At 39.5% G+C, this 22,844-nt stretch overlaps 1 protein-coding gene across 1 annotated transcript in view; it reads right to left on the bottom strand.

Annotated features, from left to right (window-relative positions):
- WDR72 (WD repeat domain 72) overlaps positions 1-22,844 on the bottom strand; it is a 259,271-nt gene that overhangs the window by 140,527 nt on the left and 95,900 nt on the right. Inside the window, 1 exon segment of the mRNA XM_004709519.2 lies at positions 19,079-19,285. Coding sequence (XP_004709576.1) covers positions 19,079-19,285 — 207 coding nt within the window.

A 22,844-nucleotide genomic window follows, 5' to 3' on the forward strand; every position in this document is an offset into this window, starting at 1 on the left:
TTTACCTTCAAGCCTTTAAGACCTCAGATGCTCTATCTTTGGATCGCCGGGCACCATCTTCTTACAGTGTCACTGAGAGCCCAAACCCACTGGATGGCACTGAGTTTGGTTTGGCTTTTGACCAGCACATGACTGACTCCTTTGTCATTTAGGTTGAGTTTAATGCTTTTTGTTCAAGAAGCCTTCTCTGGCCATTCAGAGTAAACACCCAGGAATGGTCTATACCAGTGGTTCTCAACCTTCCTAATGCTGCGACCCTTTAATAAAGTTCCTCAGGTTGTGGTGACCCCCAACCATACAATTATTTTCATTGCTATTTCATAACTGTAAGTTTGCTACTGCTATGAATCGGGTGATCCCGAGTTTGAGAACCATTGGTCTATACCATGCCTGGCTTGTTCCCTACCAATCCTGATATTTTAATGAATTAATTAATTTTATTCTTAAAATTATGACCTGCCTCATCTCATTTGAAATGTAATTCCATGCATGCTAGGACCTCGTTCTAATTCCTAGTACCAAGAAGAATAGTTAGTACATAGAAAGTATTCAATAAATATTCAATATGACTTTACATGAATGAGAGCTACAAAACATATACACACAGCAGCCCTTTGTTTTCGAGTATCTTAAGGCATGAAAGGGAGAGAAGGCAAATAAATACTTGTGAGATAACTAACAATGCACAGGTTTTGGTTTTTGTGTTGCAAGTACTGAGCTCCCCCAAACCAAACTTACTGCCATCCAGTCGATTCTGACTCACAGTGACCCTAGAGAGACAGAGTCCAGTGATGTCTCGGGGTTTCTGAGACTGGAAAGCTTGACTGGAGTGGAAAGCTTGATCTTTCTCCCACAGGGCAACTGGTGGTTTTGAAGTGCTGACTTTGAGAGTAGCCTCCCACTGTAGAACCCACTACACCACCAGGGATCCCCCAAGAATGGAACTACCATGTGAATACTAAGTAGCGGGGTGTGGATACTGAAGTATAGATAGGAAGAGAGGAGATGGAGAAAGGAACATCTGTATACAGGATTAGGGAAAAGAGCATAGTCAACAGGGCAGGCTAAGCAGAGGACCACTGACCGACCCACAGGGATCTGCTCATCACAGGCCTCTGAATGGAGTGATGAAAGAGAAGACTGGAAACAAATTCTATCAGGTTTGAACCCTCCCGGGGCTATCAGTCAGCATACAGCTCTGTGTTCCCAGAATCAGGAATGATCTAAATCCATTAATGTCCTACAACATTGGATGCCATCATCCTTCTTCTTATAATCAAGCCAGTTTCAAATGATCTGCAAAAGCAAGAAGCTTCTAGGCTGCTTGCCTCTCTCTTGAGGGAGGCAGAGCTATGCCAGAGACTTTGCATCTGGGAAATGAAGCCTACATCAGGCCTCTTCCTATTTATTACACTTACATTTCTAAAAGAAATGATAAACCTGTTGATTAGATTGTTTCTAGCTTGGAGGGGAGGACTTAAGTTAAGCAATTATTTGAGAGCAGCAAAGAGCTCATAATATACAATAAAACCCTTGGGCTGCTTTTGAGTGCTTATTTTAGATAACTTCGTTACTAGGGGAAAAACATCTAAGCTTCAAAGGCAAGCAAATGGGGCAATAATGTAAACCTTGCTGGCAAAAAAAAAAAAAGCCCTTTTAACCACATTCCCTTCTAATCTTCCTTTCTGAGCATCTTATCAACTACTGCTGTGTACAATATGGCCTATAGTGAATCATTCCTCCCTAATGCACAAAACATCCCAAATTCCTTCATCAGAGTTTAATAAAGTTTTTTTATAAACTTCTGAATTGATTTGGATTGGTCTAAATATCAATATGCCTTAGAAACTTGTGAATTGATTGAGACTGGTTTCTAAATATCAGTGGAGTAGCTATTGTGTTTCAACAGCATCTTTGCTATTATTGACTTCTTTTTTTTTTTTTTGCTAGGCTTGTCTCTGCAAGATCAAGTCACATGTAAACCCAATTTGGACTTAAAGTAATTGACTGGCAAAATAAATACACATCCCCTCAACCCCTGCAGTCATTTCCCCTCTTAACAGTTATAAAAAGAAAACATCTCTCCCCTTTCTAACGTTTTTCATGGTTAGACTTCAGTAGATTTTAGTTCATTTTTTTAACCCAGCAAATACTGTGATTGCCTGCCATGTTTCAGACATGTGTTAGGTGTCAGGGACAGTATACTGAGATGGAAGGGCAGATCACTGCTCAATTTGAACTTCTACTTTAATGGCATGGAGGCAAGACACAATGCAAGTATGCCGAGAAAGAGAATCCTGGGAGATGGGTGACACCTAAGAGAAAGGTGACACTGAAGCTAATGCTTGAAGGTGAAGAAGCAGAGGAAGAACATTCCAATAAAAGACTGGCAGCACCTGGAGTATGAGCTTTTTGAATAAAGCCAAGTGGCTAAGGACTAAATATCAAGGTTCTGGTCTCAGATCAATGGTTGATCTTGGCCCAGAATTTGGAACCAGTTCATTACATTTTTACCTCCTGCTGAAAATCTGTATTTGCATTTTCACCCCAGATATGCTGAACAAGAACAAGATTTCTCCATGCGATTCTTATACACTCCTATAAGAACCTATAAAATTCACCTAGGGCTTTTGGTAAAGATGGAAATTATGATTCAGCATCTCTGGGGTAGAAATGCAAACTTTAAATGGGAGACAAAACAGCATGAACTGATTCAAAATTATTACTAGTATGAGGTTCTTGTCTTACCAAGAGAAAGATTTATGCTTGGAAGACATAAAGCATCACCAGAGAACTTTCTTTAGAAGCTCCTCAAACCAAACCAAACTCGCTGCTTTGGGGTTGATTCTGTCTCACAGCAGCGCTATAATAAAGAGTAGAACAGTCTCTGTGGGTTTCTGAGATTGTAACTCATACCAGAGTAGCCAGCCTCATCCTTCTTTCTCCCTAGAAGCTCCTAGGAGGAAGAAATGGAACAGCATGGTGGGGCTCAGTATGTCTTGTCCCATCACATGCGTTTTGAGCTTTTAAAAAGATTCTCAGGAATTTCCATCAGAGGGTCACAAGGGGTTCTGGGATGTAGTCATGAAATGTTGTCATGAGTTCCTTGCATGCTCTGTCCAAATCTCTACTTTCTCTCCTTCCCCATGTTTCAAAATCCATACATTTTTGTATGTCTTTTTCATGTCTGATCTTTTTCATGATCTTTCCTTACCATCTAGGCTATGCTAATGAAAGATGAAAAGATTTTTTTCAATGAAAGTCATTGATCAAAGTCACGTGAGTTCAATACATTGGGAACTCATATTGCTGAGGAATACGTGAAATCTTTACAGGACGTATTCTCCATTGCCATGACAGATGACAAAATCAAATTTATGTGAAAATAGTAAATATACCTTCCAACTCAGGAGATACAATATAAACTACACAATAATAACACTGGCTAGCAAGCCATGTAAACTTTATAGAAATTCTGAACTGTGAAAGGGGACACTTTCTGGGGTTTTGTGATGCTTCATGGTGTTCAGCATTGTAACACAAACAAAAAGTCACCAGGGAATAGTGGCTAGCAAAAATAATTTAGAATTCTTTCCCAATGAACTCATAAACTACTGACAATCTGCTCAAGTTCTCAGGTTAGGGAACTTTTCATTAGAATATCCATTCCATGTTTAGACTGAACAAAATCCCGAATATTCTGAAAATAGCAATTAAGAGCAATGATATTCAGTGATTTGTTAAAAAAAACACACCAGGTAACCATAAGGGGGTTGCAAAAGAGTCTAAGGGAACAATAAACTTCAAAAGGAGGCATTCAAGATGAACAGATGATCTTTCTATAAGCATATTTGTATGTGCTATAAATATATACATCCATGTATATAGTACAGCAAACTGATGTAAAAAAAGTTATAAAAATTCTCAGTCATAACCAAACACCTTGAGGGAATGAAGACCTGAAAGCAGGTAAGTCAGATGGCATAACATAGTTCACAAAGACAACGTCCTATCACCCGACTACGATTGGTCTCTCCCGCTCCAGAGGAAAGAAGAGTGAGAAAAAGCCAAAATTCAAGGAAACATTAGTCCAAAGGACTAATGGACTTCACTCAACTAGATGGTGCTGAGCTACCATTAGTGAACGCTCTGAGCAGGACCACAGAAGGCCCCGGATAGAATGGGAGAAAAATGTAGAACCAAATTCAAAGTCACAAAAATAGCCAGACTAACTAGTTGGATAGAGACTAGTAGAACTCCTGAGTCTGTGATCCATAGACCTCCTTTAACCTGGAACTAAACCCATGCCAGGGGCTATCTGATAGACAAACATGAGGCAGGCCAGAAAAGTGATCCTTGACACTGGTGAGGTGAGGAAAATATTCTTCTGAATAATCTACCATATGAGGCCAAACGGGCAACATTTACCCAAAAACAAAGCTCAGAAAGCAGGAAGGGGCAGAAGCTCAGAAAGAAGGAAGAATGGATGGAGCAACCCAGGGAGGAAAAGGAAGAGGGCTGTTACATGGCAAAGACGGCACTGGTTTATGCAAAACATAGATTGTTGAATGGAAAACTTGCTCTGAAACTTTCACCCAAACCACAATTAAGAAGAAAGAAGTACTTCCAGGGAAGGTAGTAAGAGCCTTCATATAAAATGCAGTGCTGAGGCGTTTGTACGTCACCTCATTTAGCTCTATGATGTCTTATGAGGGAGGCCTGGTGGCACAGCAAATTACCCATTGGGCTGCCAACTGCAAAACTCAAAGTTTGACTCCACCAGCCACTCCATGGGAGAAAGATGAGGCGTTCTGCTCCCCTACAGACTTACAGTCTTGGAAATACACAAGGGCAGGGCTACTCTATCCTCTAGGGTCGGACTCCAGGGCAGTGAACTTGGTTTTGTTATTGCACTTTATGAATTTTTTTTAATGATTTTCTTATGAATTGTCTTTTTGTGGATAAAATATGGGCAGAAATATTTTAAAACAGTTTTATTGACACTTCATCCATGTATTATACAATTCAATAATTAAATGGTATCAATAAATGTTATGCAATCTTTACTACAAGCAATTTTAGAATAGTTTCCTTTCCCTCATATTCATTGTAAGGTTTTTTCAATTTTGGCAAAAGTATACACACACAAAATCACCAAGTCAACAACTTCCACAGGTATAATTCAGTACCATTGATTATACTCCTGTTATATAGTTATCCCTCTTCCAATTGTTCCAGCACCATTAAAATGAACTCAATCGGGGAAAAAAATCTTTACAGTTATATCTGTTAGTGAAGAAGAGACAAATTTCAAGGATGACTTTTTATTGCGAAACATGATTCTAGCAAAGAGTAGCTATACAACATTTTAAGAAAAAGACTTTACTCCTAGACTCAAGGGACATTGAAAAAGAATTGAGGTTAAAAAAAAAAAGTCAAGCAGTGACCTCCCAGTGGCATGGTGTGTCATGTAGCAGTAACACTGATATCTGAGTGCTGCATATTATCCAGGTACCTACTCATGGTACAACTTAGTGAAAGTTTCTGTATCCCAAACCAAATCTTATCTTGATAAACATGGTTGAGTAGATCATTTATGTCAAATGCATATTTCAGAACATAATCTTCTATGATGAATGGAATTAGCATTAAAAAGTTAATATAATTATTACACAATGCACTCTAAACTTCTTGTTCTCTTTTTACTATACAGTGAACCCTCGTTTATCGCGGTTAATCGGTTCTAGACCCTACCGTGATAAATGAAATTCCGCGAAGTAGGATTCCTTATTTGTAAATCAAATATGTTCATAGTTAGAGCATAGAGGACATGAAAAAACACCCTTTAGTCACCATTACACTCGTATTACCCAATTTATTAAACGAAAAAGGGAAATACAGTAAAACATTTTGGACATTACAATTATCATTGATTATTTAATTATATTATTTATGGTATCAAGCGTGTACAGTATAAGCCAATCAGTGGCAGTAATGACAGAGTATGCGCTGTTACGCAAAAACCGCAATAGAGTGAAGCCGCAGAAGTCGAAGAGAGAAGTGGCAAGGGTTCACTACAGACATTCGTAATAATGCAAAGCTTAATATGAAAGGTCCTGAGCATAACTTAACAGTACTAACTATAAGGGCACAAAATAAAAACATACTTAAGACACCTTAAAGACCAAAAATAATTTGCTAACAACTATAAACTGAGCTTTTACTACAATCACCAGAGTTAGCTATCTTGACCCTTTTCCACAATTTATTAACCACTTGCTAATAAAAAATGTTGGATTGTGGATTACATGGTAATTTCTTAGGTTTGGAGCCCCCTTTCTATTGTCAAAGAATTGACTCATGTAAGCCTCAGAAAAACTACGTAGCTGGAAAGAGAATTCATATTACTTTCCATGTTTTATCATCTAATCACATGAGTACCACACTGTGGATCTGCCATAACACAGACCCATTTTCTGGCAGGAGCAGACCGAATGTACCAAGAAGACAGAGATTCCAGAAGCCATTAGTCCCAAGACAGCTATTCAAAGGATTTAGGTCGAGCTTACATGTTCCCTAGTGCAGACAATAGAACACAACTCTAAAACAGCCGTCAGACTGAGTTAGAATAATTTTCCATTTGTGGTATGCAGAACTCTAGGATGGCTCAAGAATCTTGGGACCTATTGGGAATAACTGAGGGACAACCTCCTGTCAGTGATTCAATCAAACACTAATTTGGGAACCACTGTGAAAAGATAAGTTGAAGTGCTGTAATCGAGGGCTCCGTCTAAGTGGACTTTAATAGGGAGATTATCCAAGAGGCCTGACCTAATCGCATCAGACTTCAGGAAGCAGAATTTTCATTGGCTAGCGGCAGAGGGAAAAACCATATACTTGAAGGAGAAAGGAGGGTGGGTGGGTGCGTGAGGAGTTCTCCATTGCTGGCTTAAAGATGAGGGGTACGGTATGTGGGGCCCCCACTTGACAGTCAACAAGAAAATGGGGACCTAAGTTCCTATCAAATTGAGTTCTACCAACAATCATAATGAGCTTGGAAGGCGACCTTCAGCCTCACATGAGACAGCAGGATATTTGATTTCTGCCACGTGAAATCTTAAACAGAGAACCCAGCCATGTCCTCATGTGCTATGTTCTAAGCCGCTAAGTTTGTAGCTTTGTTATATGGCACGAGAAAACTTAAAACACCACAATTATTTTAGTGCAGGAGAAACCAGAACAGTTAACAAGAAAGAAAGAGGGAACTGAGACGGGAATCCTAGTCTGGAAAGAACATTTGGGAGAAAGTAAGGCAAGGGATCTCACAGGGGAGATCCAAGCGAAAGTTAAATCATGTCAACAAATCACCAGAAAACACAGGGTCCTAAAATTCTGGGACTATAGCAGCACCCATAAGGAATATTTTACACATTAGATCCCAAACCTAGTTGTAATGAACGTTCAAGAAAATGGAGGGGAAATAGTGAATGTGGAGACCAGCAGGGAGAGGATGTCTGCTACACTACCCATCTTTTCAGTCGAGTCTGGAGTGTCCCATGGTGCTCACCAAGATTATTCAGGGGAGCTTCTAGATGAATCTGAACTAGTTTAATCAAGACTCATTAAACAGAGTTAAAGGAAAGGAGAAAACAGATGCCTAGACCATTATCAAATCTCAAGTTTCATGACATTAAATTAGGCATGTAGGCTGCAGGGGAACCTGTATTCCTCGATTGCTCCCTTTCATACATGATGATGGCTAATTCTGTTCCCAGGCCAAAAAGAAGAAAATCAAAACCATAGCTACCAGGAGGTCAATGAAGAAGGCGGAGCTAAGTGTGATGGAGGGACCAGAGCCCTCTAGTGGGTGACAGAAAGAAAGGAAAGAAGGTGAGCACGGCTTTGTATTCCGTAAGAGTCCAAGATGGCGTTCCCCAAAACAACAGGTCAGGATGTGGAGACGAAAGGAAAAGAAAAAGGAACAGAAAGGAAGGCGAAGGAAATTTAGTTCGTTCTGGAAGTGCAGGGGTTAACATGTGTTCCTGACTGCAGCCCCGTCGGCCCGTGTTATACCTAGCAGGAATAATAATATTGGGCCAAATGGATATATGCAGCACGTTTTCATTTACAATTAAAATAGCTGGCCGAGAGCAACGTGAGTGAGACAAAAGATGGCAAACAAAGATGCAGAGAACGAGAGCTGACCTTGAGATGTCCTTTTGAAATCCCAAACCAGAAGAGCAGATGGGCTTATTAGCAGTATGTGCTTTTGCGTGAGCCCGTGATCTTAATTTCAAGGAATAAAGCAGAAAGTCTTAACAAAGCCATTTTCTTTAACACGACTGGGATAATATCCAATACGACTACATGTTCTCGTTGCTGAGAATTGCTTCCTGTTACTTTTCTGCCTTTGTGACTCTCTCGGGGCCCTTTTCGACCTGTCGCTGGCATAGACACAGTGCTCCTGGTGGGATTCCTTCAATGGGTCCGGCTGGTACTCTCCGTCAATAAGAGATACTGCCAGCTTTCAAGAAGAGAGATTTTATTCGCCTCCTTTTCTTTCCGATTATAAGCAACTGACCCTCTCGGTTACTCAGCATATGAGGTTCTACAAGCTTCATTCACTCTTTCCTCTGGAAAATGCCGTTCGGAGCTTTAGTCCTAAGAAATAGAGCACATGGTTGAGAGGGTCCTGCTATAAAACAATGGACTGGGTTGCCAAGGAAGCTCCAAATGTCTTTACAAGGATAACATTTTCTACCGCCTTTTAATTAAAAGGAATAAGTTGCTCGATAGCATCACATCCAAGTCCATTTGAGATCCTTTGTAGCTCAGCAGATAAAAACATAGACTTCTTTCAGTAGGTTAAGCAGAACCATATTTTCAGTTCTGCAAAGCTGCAGGAACTTAATGCACGTTGACAAGTCACCAACATCTAGTAAGGCAAAAATAATATGCGATGAAGAAAGCACCTCGAAGTGAATTATGGATGGGTAGGTAATACATGTATGATAGGAATATGATGACATCACTCAGAGTTTCTAAGCTACCTACATAAAATTACTACTGTAAATGGAGGTCTACTTTAATACATTACACAAACACTGTCCCCGGTTAAACTAAATACAAAATTTAAATGCCTGATATATTTAACTTTTACGCATTTCTCTATTCTTGAACTCCTTATCACACCAACTAGAGTGATGAGTGTAAACCAAATGATTAACACATGAATAAAGTTATAATCTGAGATCTCTGTGTTTCCCTAAGGTTGATGAAAGACTACAGGCAGAGGATGGCAAATGAGATCAAATTGACTCTGCTGGTGAATCTCTGCCTGCACTGCAGACCCGCTGAATTCCAAGCAAAATCTACTACTAGAAAATGATAGGAACATTTAATTCATGAAAAAGCTTACTTCAGAATTAACAGTAGAGATAACTTCTTTTTTAGGAAACCAGCACAAAGCAAAACAAGAGTTTTCTCTGGTAGAAATCACAACTGACTATCAGCAATTATCAAAACAATAACGGTGACCTTGAACCAGCCTTAAAGGTCTTTGTACACAATTATATTATCAGCGTTATGAATTTTCAGCTGCTATCTCAGCCACAAATTCAATAATGCAGAGTGGTCAGAAAAGGGAAAATAGTGATTTTAACAACCTCCACTAAAAAAAGGCATTTGAGAAAGCACATGTAATACATGCATTTTCAATGTTAAGACTGACACCTCTTTCAAATCCTGCTCAGCAAAGTTGAGAAGAAGATGTATGACATCTCAGGTAGATAAAGAACATGGCATGTAGTTACTGTAATTAAGAGATTCAATATCTATTATCATCAGGCAGGTATCACAGCCACCTTGCATTGCTGTAAGCTGCTAGAAAAACGTCCAAACCAGCAAGACTGTGCTTAAGGAAAGCCGGCAACAACAGCGGGGACATTACTGGCCGTCAACATCTGTGGGTGTTGCTATGGGCACAATCACAAAGAACCCTGCCATCTGTACAAAAAAGGTATACACACAGAGAAGATGGGAGGGATGCTGAAGATAAATTGATAAGAAAATCAAAAAGGAGACATAATGGTGCACGCGATATACAATAGGCCCACTATTTTGAGTCCACGTTCTATACTACTAATTCCTCTCTATTCAGGCTGGAGAATCCAAATTCAACCTAACTATCATTGTGCCTAAACATGAACCGGAGGAGTGGAAATAATATCTTAAAACTCTACACTCGTATCATTTATCCCAAATCTTAATCTGAAACTCAAAGTGAATCACGTTTAAAATAATATTTAAACTTCCACTTATAAAGCCTGGATAGTCATTTATAAATCTGCAGAAGAGAAAAGCACAGGTTACCATGAACAAGAACCCAATATTGATTTTTCGGCGGTGCAGTAAAGCATCTCCATTCTATTTGGCTGCTGTCAAAGCCACTCTTTAACAGCTGGAGTCAAATTGCACTATTTACAGCAAGAGCCCTTGTCAAGTGGACCATAAGTATCCTAACAATACACTATTCAAATGGCACTTTGCCACACAAATTGCTGACTTGATGAATAACCAATGTCAATGACTAAGGCCAATATGAAAGTTTCGTTTTTATGAGAGGTTTTACATTCACACATTAAGTAAGCTTTCTTTGAAGAACTATTAAGCTATATATTTCAGGCCTTTGAGATGCTGAAAATAATTAAAATCTGTTTAAATACATCAAGGGAACTGACAACATTAATACGGATCTGGTGTTAACTACATTTGTCACGCGAGTCAGAACAGTGCCCTTCTGTTCCTGGCACTCCCCACCGGCACGTGCAGCACAATGCAGGGCTTAAACCAGCCTCGCACCATGAAATAGGAGCATTCTCCTTTTGTACTTCTGATTTACATGACCAACGAATGTTTAGATACAAGGGAGGCTTTGAAGTCCTGTGAGGAAATTCAGGGTTGCTTCTGTGTGCAAGGCAGCCAGCTGGAGTCATTTAATGGTGCAGTCCCTGCTTTTCCTAGTGACTCTGAGCCCTCCCTCCATTCTTTGGGAAACAAAGCTGTGATGGGTTTTCAGTCGCCCCCCCCCTCCACCGCCCCCCCACAGAGGCAACTTTCTCCCAAAAGCAGTTTAGACACATGCTTGCTGCCATCTGAGAAAAGAGCTACTCTTTAACAAAGCAAGTTTTTTTTTAAGCTTTAAAAATTCAAAGGAAACTATTTCTACTCAACTTTAAAAAGTTATGCTGGTATAGAAAATACGTAGGGGAAATGGCTATACCGTGTTGAAAACTTGCAGTGTGTCCATAAAGTTAATTGTCTCCAAATTCTTGTCTCCTGTGTTTCACTCTGATGAGCTTTCATCGATTAGCATCGGAGTTTTAAATTGTGATTCCTAAACTCAAAACATCAAACACCTATATGCTGAATAATAAAATGCTATTCTTCTTTAAAGTCACTCAAAGTTGTTATAAAATAGTTCCCACCTGAGAACACTCATATTTATAATGTAATACAGGCCGTGTATTGTGTTACATTAAATCAAATATACCAAATATTAACTACTGATCAACACAGTAAAAAAATGCCTCTTTATGCGGAGACTACAGCCCTAAATAGTGCAATGAACTCCCTTCAGACAAATATAATGTGTTCTTGTCTACAGTGGTGCAATTTCGATAATAAAGACAGATACATAAAAAACACTGCCACAATGAGTTACTATACAATATTTATCCATGTAGGTTTACAGGTGAGATTTCCAAAGCTCATAATTTGGAAACAACTGCTAAGTTCTCTTTTAGTTAATGGTTTTGCGTTAGAGCCACCATTTTATTCCAATATGGTAATGGGTCGTAGTGGGACCCAATTTTCTACTGGTGCAACCATCTGTGGTTTACAGGAGTTAGTGAGATAAAGCTCTAAAAAGGTTTTTAAGCAAAGGCACCACTGTTAGCTAAGTTTAAAATCCTACAATCATACTCCCCAAAAGTTCAAGTGAAATGTAAGCATATCTGATTCATAACCAGGTTTGCATTTCGATCTACATTTTGAATATAAATACATCTAAAATGCTTTACTGTAAGAAAATTCCAATTTCAAAAACCACGTGTGAATCGGGAATTATACTTGTACACATGTTTCCTTAAACAAGGCAGCTTTCCAAACACATAAAGTGACGTCGTTTCTGTCACATAGCAGAATAGGTACAAGGTCTTTGGATTACATTCCAGCCAGAACAGAGAAGACACAATAATTAACATTATTAACAATAAAAGGCTCTAGCTATTTTGCCACTCCCTCCTTCTACCTAGTGGTTTCCAAGTCCAGAGAAGAAAAGACCGGATCAGAAATTGACAACCGATAGCCAGTAGACTAAATTCTCGGGTTTATTTCGCAACACAAACCCTTATTTAAGTTTTGTCTAGGGCTGTTTCCACACTCTGAAGGAAGGGTTGTGTAGCTTCAACAGAGAAGATCCACCCCAGAAGGACTAATATATTTATCTTTTGGCTTTTGACAGAAATAGTGGCTGAACCTTATTCAAGTTCACCATCATCTAATGCAAATATAATACAAACCACATGTGTTATTTAAATGATCTAGTAGCCACATTTTTTGGAATAGAAAAATCTATTTTAATAACACTTTATTTAACTCTATGTACCTCCAAATTATTATTTTAACATGTGGTGCTAGCTAATTTCAAGTGCTTACTAGCCACATGCAGCTAATGCTATCTTATTAGCCAGCACCACTCTCAAAAATCAAGCAGACAAAGTTGTGGTTTTAAAAAAAGAGAAAAAGAAAAGAAATGGCAAGATATTTCAAATGGGTGTAAAATGTGGCAGTCAAAATAATCTCATTTCCTTTTTGGATCATTTTACAGATACGAAATTCTCAAAAAGAAATGTAAAACCAACCAACAATAAAACATAAGCCTTTCCTCCTGGAGGTATGATGAAACTGCAGAGATTTCTGCTACATACAGGTGAATTTAGTCAGGGCTTTAGTGCCTACTTTGAAGCTACATTTCTGCAACTGCGATTTGAACAGTTTCTATTTTGTTTCATCTTTAGCAGAACCTGAGAAAGCAGTTCCCTGTTACTAATATAATATTGTATTCCTTTAAATCCTTCGAGATGCGGACACTTTCCTAGCTACAGTTAATTCTTTGTCTAGAGAGACAAATTCTTCTGCTCTAGCATTTCAAATTGGACTCATTTTCAGAATTTGTATTGTATGTGTTCTCTTTAAAACCTTCCCCCAAATTGATGACAAGGAACTTACAAATCTGGCTAGACCAGAGGATGTACACTGGTACAGATAGGAACTGGAAACACAGGGAATCCAGGGCAGATGATCTCTTCAGGACCAGTGGTGAGAGTGGTAATACCAGGAGGGTGGAGTGAGGGTGGGGTAGAAAGGGGGGACTGATTATAAGGATCTACATGTGACCTCCTCCCTGAGGGACGGACAACAGAAAAGTGGGTGAGGGGAGACGTTGGACAGGGCAAGATATGACAAAATAACAATTTATAAATTATCAAGGGCTCATGAGGGAGGGGAGAGCAGGGAGGGAGGGGAAAAATGAGGACCTGATGCCGGGGGGTTTAAGTGGAGAGCAAATGTTTTGAGAATGATGAGGGCAATGAATGTACAAATGCGCTTTACACAATTGATGTATGTATGGATTGTGATAAGAGTTGTATGAGCCCCTAATAAAATGATTTTTTTTTTAAAAAACCTTCCCCAAAATCGATACGCCTTCTTCAGAAACAACATGAATAAGTGAATGCAGCATCCTAACAAACCTCAAATATACAAAATACGAAGAGCTCACTGAATTTATCTTACATGCTGTTCTTGTAGTTCATGTCTGCTAGGGACTATTCACCTGTGCCGCACTATAAGCCACCAAAAAAAGCTCAGAAGATGAGATGTAGTCAATTACTATGGACATTCTCGCCATACATTCTTATATGATGTATTATAACGCTGGACTCTATGCCTGTAGCTAGAATCCCATTTGGAAGGAGTTCTCTGCTTTACTAATGGACAGGATTTATATTGAAAAAAAAAAAAATGAGACTCATAACCATTGAGTTGGCTGATTCACAGCATCACTATAGAACAGGGCAGACCTGCCCGTGAGGGTTTCTGAAACAGTAACGCTTTATTTATGGGAGTAGAAACCTCATCTTTCTCCTAGCGATTAGTTGGTAGTTTTGAACTGCCTACTTTGACTGCCAGACCTGAGACCACTGTCTGTGGACAGCCCAACATTAACCACTATACCACCAGTACTCCTCACCAGGACTCCTAGAGGTAGGGTTAAATTCTGACCTTAGTAGAGGGAGGGAACAAAGTTACACCCTTTGTTTCCTTCTCAAAACTCACTGCTAACTTATGGTGACCCAGTAAGAAAAGGTATAATTGCCCCTGTAGGTTTCCCAGACTGGAACTATTTATATGAGTAGAAAGCCTCATCTTTCTCCTGGGGAGTAGCTGGTGGTTTTGAACTACCAACCTGGAGGTAGCAGCCCAAGACATAACCCCCTACACCACTAGGGCATCTTTAGACTCGACTTGATCAGAGGGTGTGACTTAAGGCACCAACTTTTATTTTCCTTGGGGGTATGCTAGGCTAAGAGACAAAAAGTGCACCTCCATCAAAGCCATTCCTTGGTGTCTAAGAGCCATGCGAGGCGAAGGGGAGGCCCAGGACTGGCTAAGGAGCACATTCCCGGTCTCTGCCTTAAGTGGTGGAGGTTGAATGGTTGCTGTCAGAGTAGGTCAAGGAGGATAGCATGTGCAAGCTCGGCTCACCCCTGTTTCAGAGCAATAGAGGTACTAGAGACTGTGGCCCTGGGGCTACTGGATAGAACAAGAGGAGAAATTCTGAGACTATGGGAACACGTAATAGAGCAACAGGCGGGCTTCCTGGTCCTAGCCAAGGAACCCAGAAGCTGAGAGGTGAGGAGCAGAAAGTGAGATTTGCTTGCTGGCTGAGGTGAGGCACTGTGATCCAGTGATGGTGTCCTTACAGTTTACTGATCTTGACTTGCAGTAACCTACTAACTTCTCTAATAAATGAAGACCAAATTCAGAGCCATTGAGTCAAACGAGACTCATGCCAAATCTGCAGGACAGCATAGAATTACCCCTGTAAACTTTCTAGGAGTAGAAAGCTTCATCTTTCTCCCAAGGAGCAGCTAGTGGTTTTGAATGGGCAGCCTTGAAGATAGCAGCCTAATGTGTAGCCAACTATGCTACCAGGCCTGTGACTATTGTCTGTGAGTTCTGTGGTCATTGCAATGCATTATCAAACCCAGTATCGATGTAGAGTGGCTTGGGGGGAATAGTTGCCATCAGGGGAGGTGAAGAAGGATAGAGTCTGCAAGCTGGTTGACCCCTGTCTCACATCAATAGAGAAGGCAGAGGAGGTCACATATGGTCCCCATGCCCTTTACTGGAGAAGTACAAATTATAATTAGAAGATGGTTCACACACACACCATTGAAATGGCGTAGGTACCATTTTATAAAGCAAAGGTGCTCTAATACGATTCAATGTTCGGTGTTCAGTGAAGACATTGAATGACAGATTCCAGTAGGTATAATTTAGATGCAACACAGATGAAAATAGTTGTAGGTAACACCAAGTTCACCATTAAAAGGAGCATGATATATAGAACTAAGGAGGTGACAGTCCTGTCTCTTTCAGTTCTTCTACAGCTATGCAGGGAGTAAAGAATTGGAAATTTAGTCGTCAAAGTTTGAGGTCAGCAGCTTAGAAATAAAGTTCAGATCAGTCTAAGAATAGGAAAACAAGACCCTGGTATTTTAATGCTTTCTTAGAATCAAGAAACAAAATTTTGTAAAGAAAATGAAATCTGTATGTACTATTGTCAGGACCTACCAGGTAGCTCGGAGGACCTCTCAGAAGCTGGAAGAAATGGTCTTTTGTTTGCCGACTGGAACTGAAACGATCAAAACTGGAACCTGAGAAATGAGAGATTTGCTCTTGCAGACCCTCTCCATTGTGGTCAACTGGATTCCAATTCATCACGATCCTATAATCTTCCTCATTGCCATCGAGTTAATTTCAAGTCACGGACATCCTGGTGGTGTCGTGGTTACATGTTGGGCAGCTAACCTCAAAGTCAACAGTTCGAAGCCACCAGCCACTTCATGGGAGAAAGAAAAGATTTCCTACTGTCTCAGAAACCCCCAGGGGCAGTTCTACCCTTTTCTACAGGGTTACTGTGAATGACGCTATCCCAAATTGCCACATAGATTTTCCAAAGCCGTCATCTTTATGGAAGCAGACTACGACATTTTTCTTCTACAGAGCAGCAGGTAGATTCCCACGGACATTTTTGTGATTAGTAGCTAAGTGCTTAACCCTTGTGCTACCAAGACTCCTTCATGCGCAAGTCAAGACCCATCCTCAAATTTTTCTCTATGATTCTAACATATCATAGCCACTATACAATTCATCCACTACACTACTTGTCAGTCAGTTTGTCCTACTGTGGTGGTGCTGAGCTGTTGCAAGCTATGTCAGCAGCATTTCAAATATGCGCAGGGTTACCTACAGTGAACAGGTAGAGCTTTCAGATTAAGAATAGGCTATGGAGAAGGAATAGCTCATCCACTTCTGAGGGATTAGCCACTAAAAACCTTCTCAACAACAGCAGAATATTACAGCTATGTCAGAAGATGAGCCCCCAGGTTGGGAGGAAGTTGAGGAAGTAGAGGGTTCAGCTTCCTAGAGGTAGTAAAGGGTTCGGCTCCACGAGGGTCAGCAAAAGAGAAGACCTTCAAGCACATCGATTGAGCCAGTGGCTGTAACAGTGGCACAGGACAAGAAGACGATGCCTTGTTCTGTTGTCTAAAGGGTCACTGGCAGTCAGAATCCACTCAACAGCATCTAAATGCAACAATGTAAGAGGCACACTTGAACTGGAGGACAGTGAAGTCACATGAAGATGCTATGCTAAGCAGTCAGCTGGGCTCACAGGATGGCCTTTCTCACAACGTAGGACATATATCAGTGTGCTTCAATTCCCTTCTTAAGGGAAAAGCCATTATCACGAATTTTCCTGAAGTTCCATTGTAATTGTCTATTGTATATGTAATTGTCTATAAAACACATAACTTTTTACAAAGTAAATATATGAAGAGTTTGTTTTGAATATCTGAAATCATTTTGATTAAATGAGAAGAAAACAAAAAGTTGTAGCCTAATTAAGGGCTTTCACAGCTTAAGGGCCATGAAGAAACAAGGGTGGGCAGCCTAAGTGAAGTCTTACAATGACAGATGTAAAAGTTCAGAAAGTTTACAATTCCTGACTGTTCACCAAGGAAAACAGTGCTTTGAGAATCTGAAAAACAAGACTGTATCAGATTCTCAGAGCTCAATGATACTTTATCTTTGTCACAAATATGTTCACCCACGTATAACACACATAGACAAGTTAACATGGAAGGGGTTATATGACTGGCAAAAATGATGACTTATTGGCATAAAAATATGATAACCCTTTAATTTCACCTAATGAATTCCACTTGGCAGACTCCGTGCCCATGAAGAAAACATGGTCCTCCACGGTAGCATTGCTAGGTAACACACGGGCTACACACCGGGCAGGATTCGAATGATATGAATGCCGATACATTAAAAAATTGTCATTTGGGCTTACATACTCATTGATTGGGAATTTGGTTAGTGTGACCAAGTTCTGAAAAGAACGGGTAAACCCTGGCCTCACTGATAAAATCTACTCAGATCTCAAACCCTAAAAAGTTGAGGATCACACCCTGTCAATGCAACTTTGAAACTTGCCACATGGAGGCCTGTCCTAAGCAGCCTCTGGCCTTCCTAGAGGATGGCACATCGGGTTTCCTCCAAAGTCTAAGATGCAGACATGTTATGAAGCAAGGCCTTACCTGAAGTCCTTATTTTAACTCTCCATATATAAGTTAAATAATGGAAAATGTTAGTCACATAAAACAAAAACTCAGCTAAACTCACAAATATGAGTTTGGGATGTATAGCCTAATAAATCATTCTGCATGGGGGGGGGGGACAACAAAATTAGGGTTCATGGATGTGTAAGTCATAAAAGTGAAACATAAAAAATATCCATATATTGAACCACAAAGAAGTAATTTATATAAGCAATATTATACAATAGCCATTAAAGTAACATTCGCACCTATTAAGCAATATTATGAAAATGTGTTCACAAAGGGAGAACACCATATATATGCACATATAATGAAATAAATACAACATGATGAACTATCTTGGAGGAATAAAAGATAAAACATATAGAGGAGTCACTTAAATAAATCATATTTAATTACTGTAACAGTGAAAAAATAATGAAGTGAAAAGTAATCACGCTAATCCAGATTTCTTCCTAAGTGCTTGATTTGGGTTATTAAGAAAAATGAAAATTCCATCATTCTGCATTAACTTGTGACTAGAAATAGTAAGAGCTACTGATCTGATAGACAGAATGTACTCTGAAAGATAAAAATTATCCATACCGTGGTTTAGATTTTCTGATAACTTGCTGTTTATTTACAGGAACCATTTCTTAACTGAAAAAAAGGTATGTGTGGTGGGGGGGGGAGGGGCAAGCCATAATACAGTTTGTATTCCACCCTTTTGAAAACTGTATAGAATTAAAGATTTCATATAAAACAGGCTCAATTTTGACCAGCCAGAAATAGCTGTCTTGTCAAAAATAATTCTATAGCAAATAGAGGCGGCTTCAAAAAGTTTGTGGCAAAGTGAAATTAAAAGATAATGGAATTTTTCCATAAGCTCTTTGAAGCTCTCTCGTGTTTGCCATAGAATTCTTGTTGGCAAGACTGTTATTTCTGGCTTGTTGAAACTGAACCAGTTTCACCCAGAGAACTATCCTAATTCACCAAGATCACTGGGATGCTAAGTGTGCCGAAGGCTTATATCTGCTGATATCTAAATACTGTTTTATCATGAAGGCAGATTATGTCCGGCTGGTGTTGACCATGTTGTTGCTGGGCAGTCGCTTAATTTGAACGTACCTGATATGAAGATCCCACCTGCAGTCCAGGAGAAGGTCCTGGCCCAAGCTGGTAGGAGCTAGAAGACCGCTGCTCTACAATTTTGTGCTTGTGTATTTCTGAGGCAACTAGAAGTGCAGACTCAGGCTTTGGAAGCTGGGCATCCTCGCAACAATTAAGAATAATTCTTGCTCTTTCTCCTGTTTCATGTCTTTCCAACGTGCCTGGAAAACGAGGTTAAAGATTTTAAGATATGCAAAATATTAATAACAGTAGAGTCTACGGGTAGGGGATGAGTGGCCATTCGCGTTATGATGCCTTACTATCTTCTTTGCTTCTGGGTGCCCTCCCTGATTGATTCAAATCAGCCTCTTACAAAGGCTGAAATCCTGGACTCAAAAAGCTCTGTGCTTTTTCATCTACTGAAATCAACAAGACCTTCAAGAGTTTTTAACCGTAAAATCTTTTCCTTATTATACAGGATTGTGAGTGATCAATAACACAGAACTATGGAATATTTTAGTGCTGTCCCCTAGTGTTCAACACATCAACAACAGAGAATGCAGCTTTGCTTGTATTCCCAGGACTAAATGTCACCATTGGAAATATATCATGTCATTGTACACCACCCTCACTCAACTGCCTTCACATCTTCACAAATTCACGCACCTCTAGAGTTAGGTTGTTGTTGGGGTTGTGAGCATTAATGTTGTTTTCCTTTGGCTTTTATTTTTCATGCTACTATTAGAAAAAAAATTATCTGCCCTCTTACTGCCATTCTTCCATAGGTTCAGAATTTAGGGCTGCTACAAGTTCAATTTCACATTAAAAGGAACAAGTAACAAATAGTGTAAAAATATCAGAAAGCAATTTACAAGGAGTTGTGTTCTTATAAAATAGACTGCCATACACAGATTGAAATCTGAATAGCTATGAATTAATCATGACCACTGTCTCTTATACCAGTGAAGAATTCATTTACATTATTCATACTATATTACACATATAACATATCTTATTGAGTAAAGACACAACAGACAATTGACTTGACATACTGTCACTAAATACAAATTTCACTTGCATCATTTCTTTCCTACCAGTGAGATAGTATGTGAGCTATTTGTGAAGAAAGAAAAAGATTATTATTACTGATTATAAAATATTATTAACTATAAAATAGAAAGGAGAAGCATTGTAAAGTAATTCTTATCAGTAAGAATACAGAAATAACAATTGTATAATAAAAAGTCTTCTCAAGAGAAGCAAGGTAAGTAGATAGGTAATCAATGACGACAAATAGATACATGGATATGGTGCTTCTATGGATCCATCTCTTTCTCATATTTACTGTTCTCTATCAACTTTTGCTGCAACCTATGGCACAGTGACTATGCACTTGACTGCTCACTGAGGGATAAGCGGTTCAAACCCACTAGCTGTTCCATAGAAGAAAGATGTGGATGTCTGTGTTCATAATGATTTATACCCTTAGAATCTCTAGGGAAATCCCCCCCTATTTTTTAAAATCATTTTTGGGGGGCTCTTACAGCTCTCCTAATAATCCATGCATCACTTGTATCAACACACTTGTATATATGTTGGCATCATCATTTTCAAAACATTTTCTTTCTACTTGAGCCCTTGTTATCAGTTCCTCTTTTCTCCCTCCCCACCCTCCCCTTCCGCCCTCAGGAACCCTTGAAAAATTATATTTTATTATTATTTTCATATCTTACACCATCTACTGTCTCCCTTCACCCACGTTTCTTTCATTTGTGCCCATCAGGAAGGGTCATATATCTATCATTGTGATCGGTTCTCCCTTTCTCCATCCACCTTCCCCTTACTCTCGTGGTATTGATACTCCCATTACTGTTCCTAAAGGGTTTATCAGTCCTAGATTCTGTGTGTTGGGATCTCTTACCTGCACCAATGTATGTACTCCTGACTAGCTGGATTTGTAAGGTAGAACTGGGGTCATGATAGTGGGGAGTCAGGAAGAAGCATTAACGAACTAGAGGAATGTTGTGTTTCATCGGTGCTATACTGTGTTATGGCTGACTCATCCCTTCCATATGACCCTTCTGTGACGGGATATCCAATTGTCTACGGATGGGCTTTGGGTCTCCACTCAGACCCCCCATGTTTGCATCAATATAATTGTTTGTTTTGATTTTCTGATGCCTGATACCTGCTCCCGTGGACACCCCTTGTGATCACACAGACTGGTGTGCTTCTTCCATGTAGGCTTTGTTGCTTCCCTGCTATATGTCTGCTTGTTTAACTTCAAGCATTTAAGACCCCAGGTGCTATATCTTTTAATAGCTGGGCACCATCAGCTTTCTTGCCCACATTTGTTTATGCACCCATTTTGTCTTCAATTATTTTGTGGGAAGGTGAATATAGTAGAATGCCAGGTTATTAGAATCAAGTGTTCTTGTGTTAAGGGAGAACTTGAGTAGAGGCCCAAAATCCATCTGCTACCTAAATATCTAATATGTAAATATATGTACATAGACCTATGCCCCTATCATTATATATTATATATTACTATATTTCCATATATGTGTCTATATATATATACTTCTATAAATGGCTTTTACCTGCTAGTTCTTTCCTCTGTTTCCTTTTACTTTTGTCATGTCCCACTATCATGTATGACCCTCATTCAGCTCTCAGCGAGTCATCTCAGGTATATTGCAGTTGATCAAATCCCACCAGGCATTTTATACCCTCCTTGCCATTGATTTTAGATCCCTTGCTGTTCCTTGTCCCTGTGGTTGCTGGCTCTCCCTCCTCTTCTCCCACATCTCTCCAGAACCATTGGTCCCAATGTTTTCTCTTCAGGATTGTTAATCCTGCCTATTTTATCTTGATAGACATAAAAATAAAAATTTTTAAAGCTTATAAATTGTTCCAGATATGTCTGCTAACCCTTATGAATGTTTTCCAATCAGGTCTGATGAGGTGCCAAGCCCTGCCCCCTGAGACGGAAGTGTATTGGGGGGATTCTTTAGGGACATTGTTGCTTTGCTCCCTTCCTGCTCTGTTACACTCCCTTCATGCTTTGCCCTGCTGAGTGAGGGTTGGACAGGGCACAATTTATGGCAATTCTACTTTGTTCTACAGGATCGCTATGAGTTAGAATCAACTGGAGGGCAATGGGTTAAAGTACCATCACATGGTAATTTAGATTCCAAAACAGTAACCGGTACTATGTTAAAATAGTAGGCAGAATTTAACTTCTCATTTTATAACAATGTTAAATTTTCACTAACAATTCTTTCATAAACATTTTTAGCATATAAAGCTCCGAAGCGTGGTTTTATTCTAAGCTTCCCCTTCTATCACGTTTGGGATGTCTTCAATAAATGAAGCTGTATAAGATATCAAGAAAACCATCCCCATAAGAACACCATCAAACATAATGAAAGGCATTCACACTGCAGAAGACAAAATACAGGACCTTCTAAAACTATGAAACTTTAAACCAAGTGAACAAACAAACTCACCACCATCGAATCAATGCGGACTCATGGCAACCTGCTGTGGGTTTCCAAGGCTAACTATTTACAGGAGTAGAAAGCCAGTTTTTCTCCCAGGAGTGGTTGGCAATTTTGAACTGCCAACCATGTGGACTGAACTCCAACTTATAATCACTACACCACCAGGGCTCTTCTATGTACATCAAAAGAGTAAAACGTAACCCATTTATTGGGAAAAAAATATTTCACAATGATATATCAGATATAAAGACCTAAAAAAATCTACAGAAAATTACAA

Source organism: Echinops telfairi, unplaced genomic scaffold (assembly GCF_000313985.2).
Source record: "Echinops telfairi isolate 266 unplaced genomic scaffold, ASM31398v2 ScPeMD7_8;HRSCAF=38, whole genome shotgun sequence".
Classification (NCBI taxonomy): domain Eukaryota; kingdom Metazoa; phylum Chordata; class Mammalia; order Afrosoricida; family Tenrecidae; genus Echinops; species Echinops telfairi.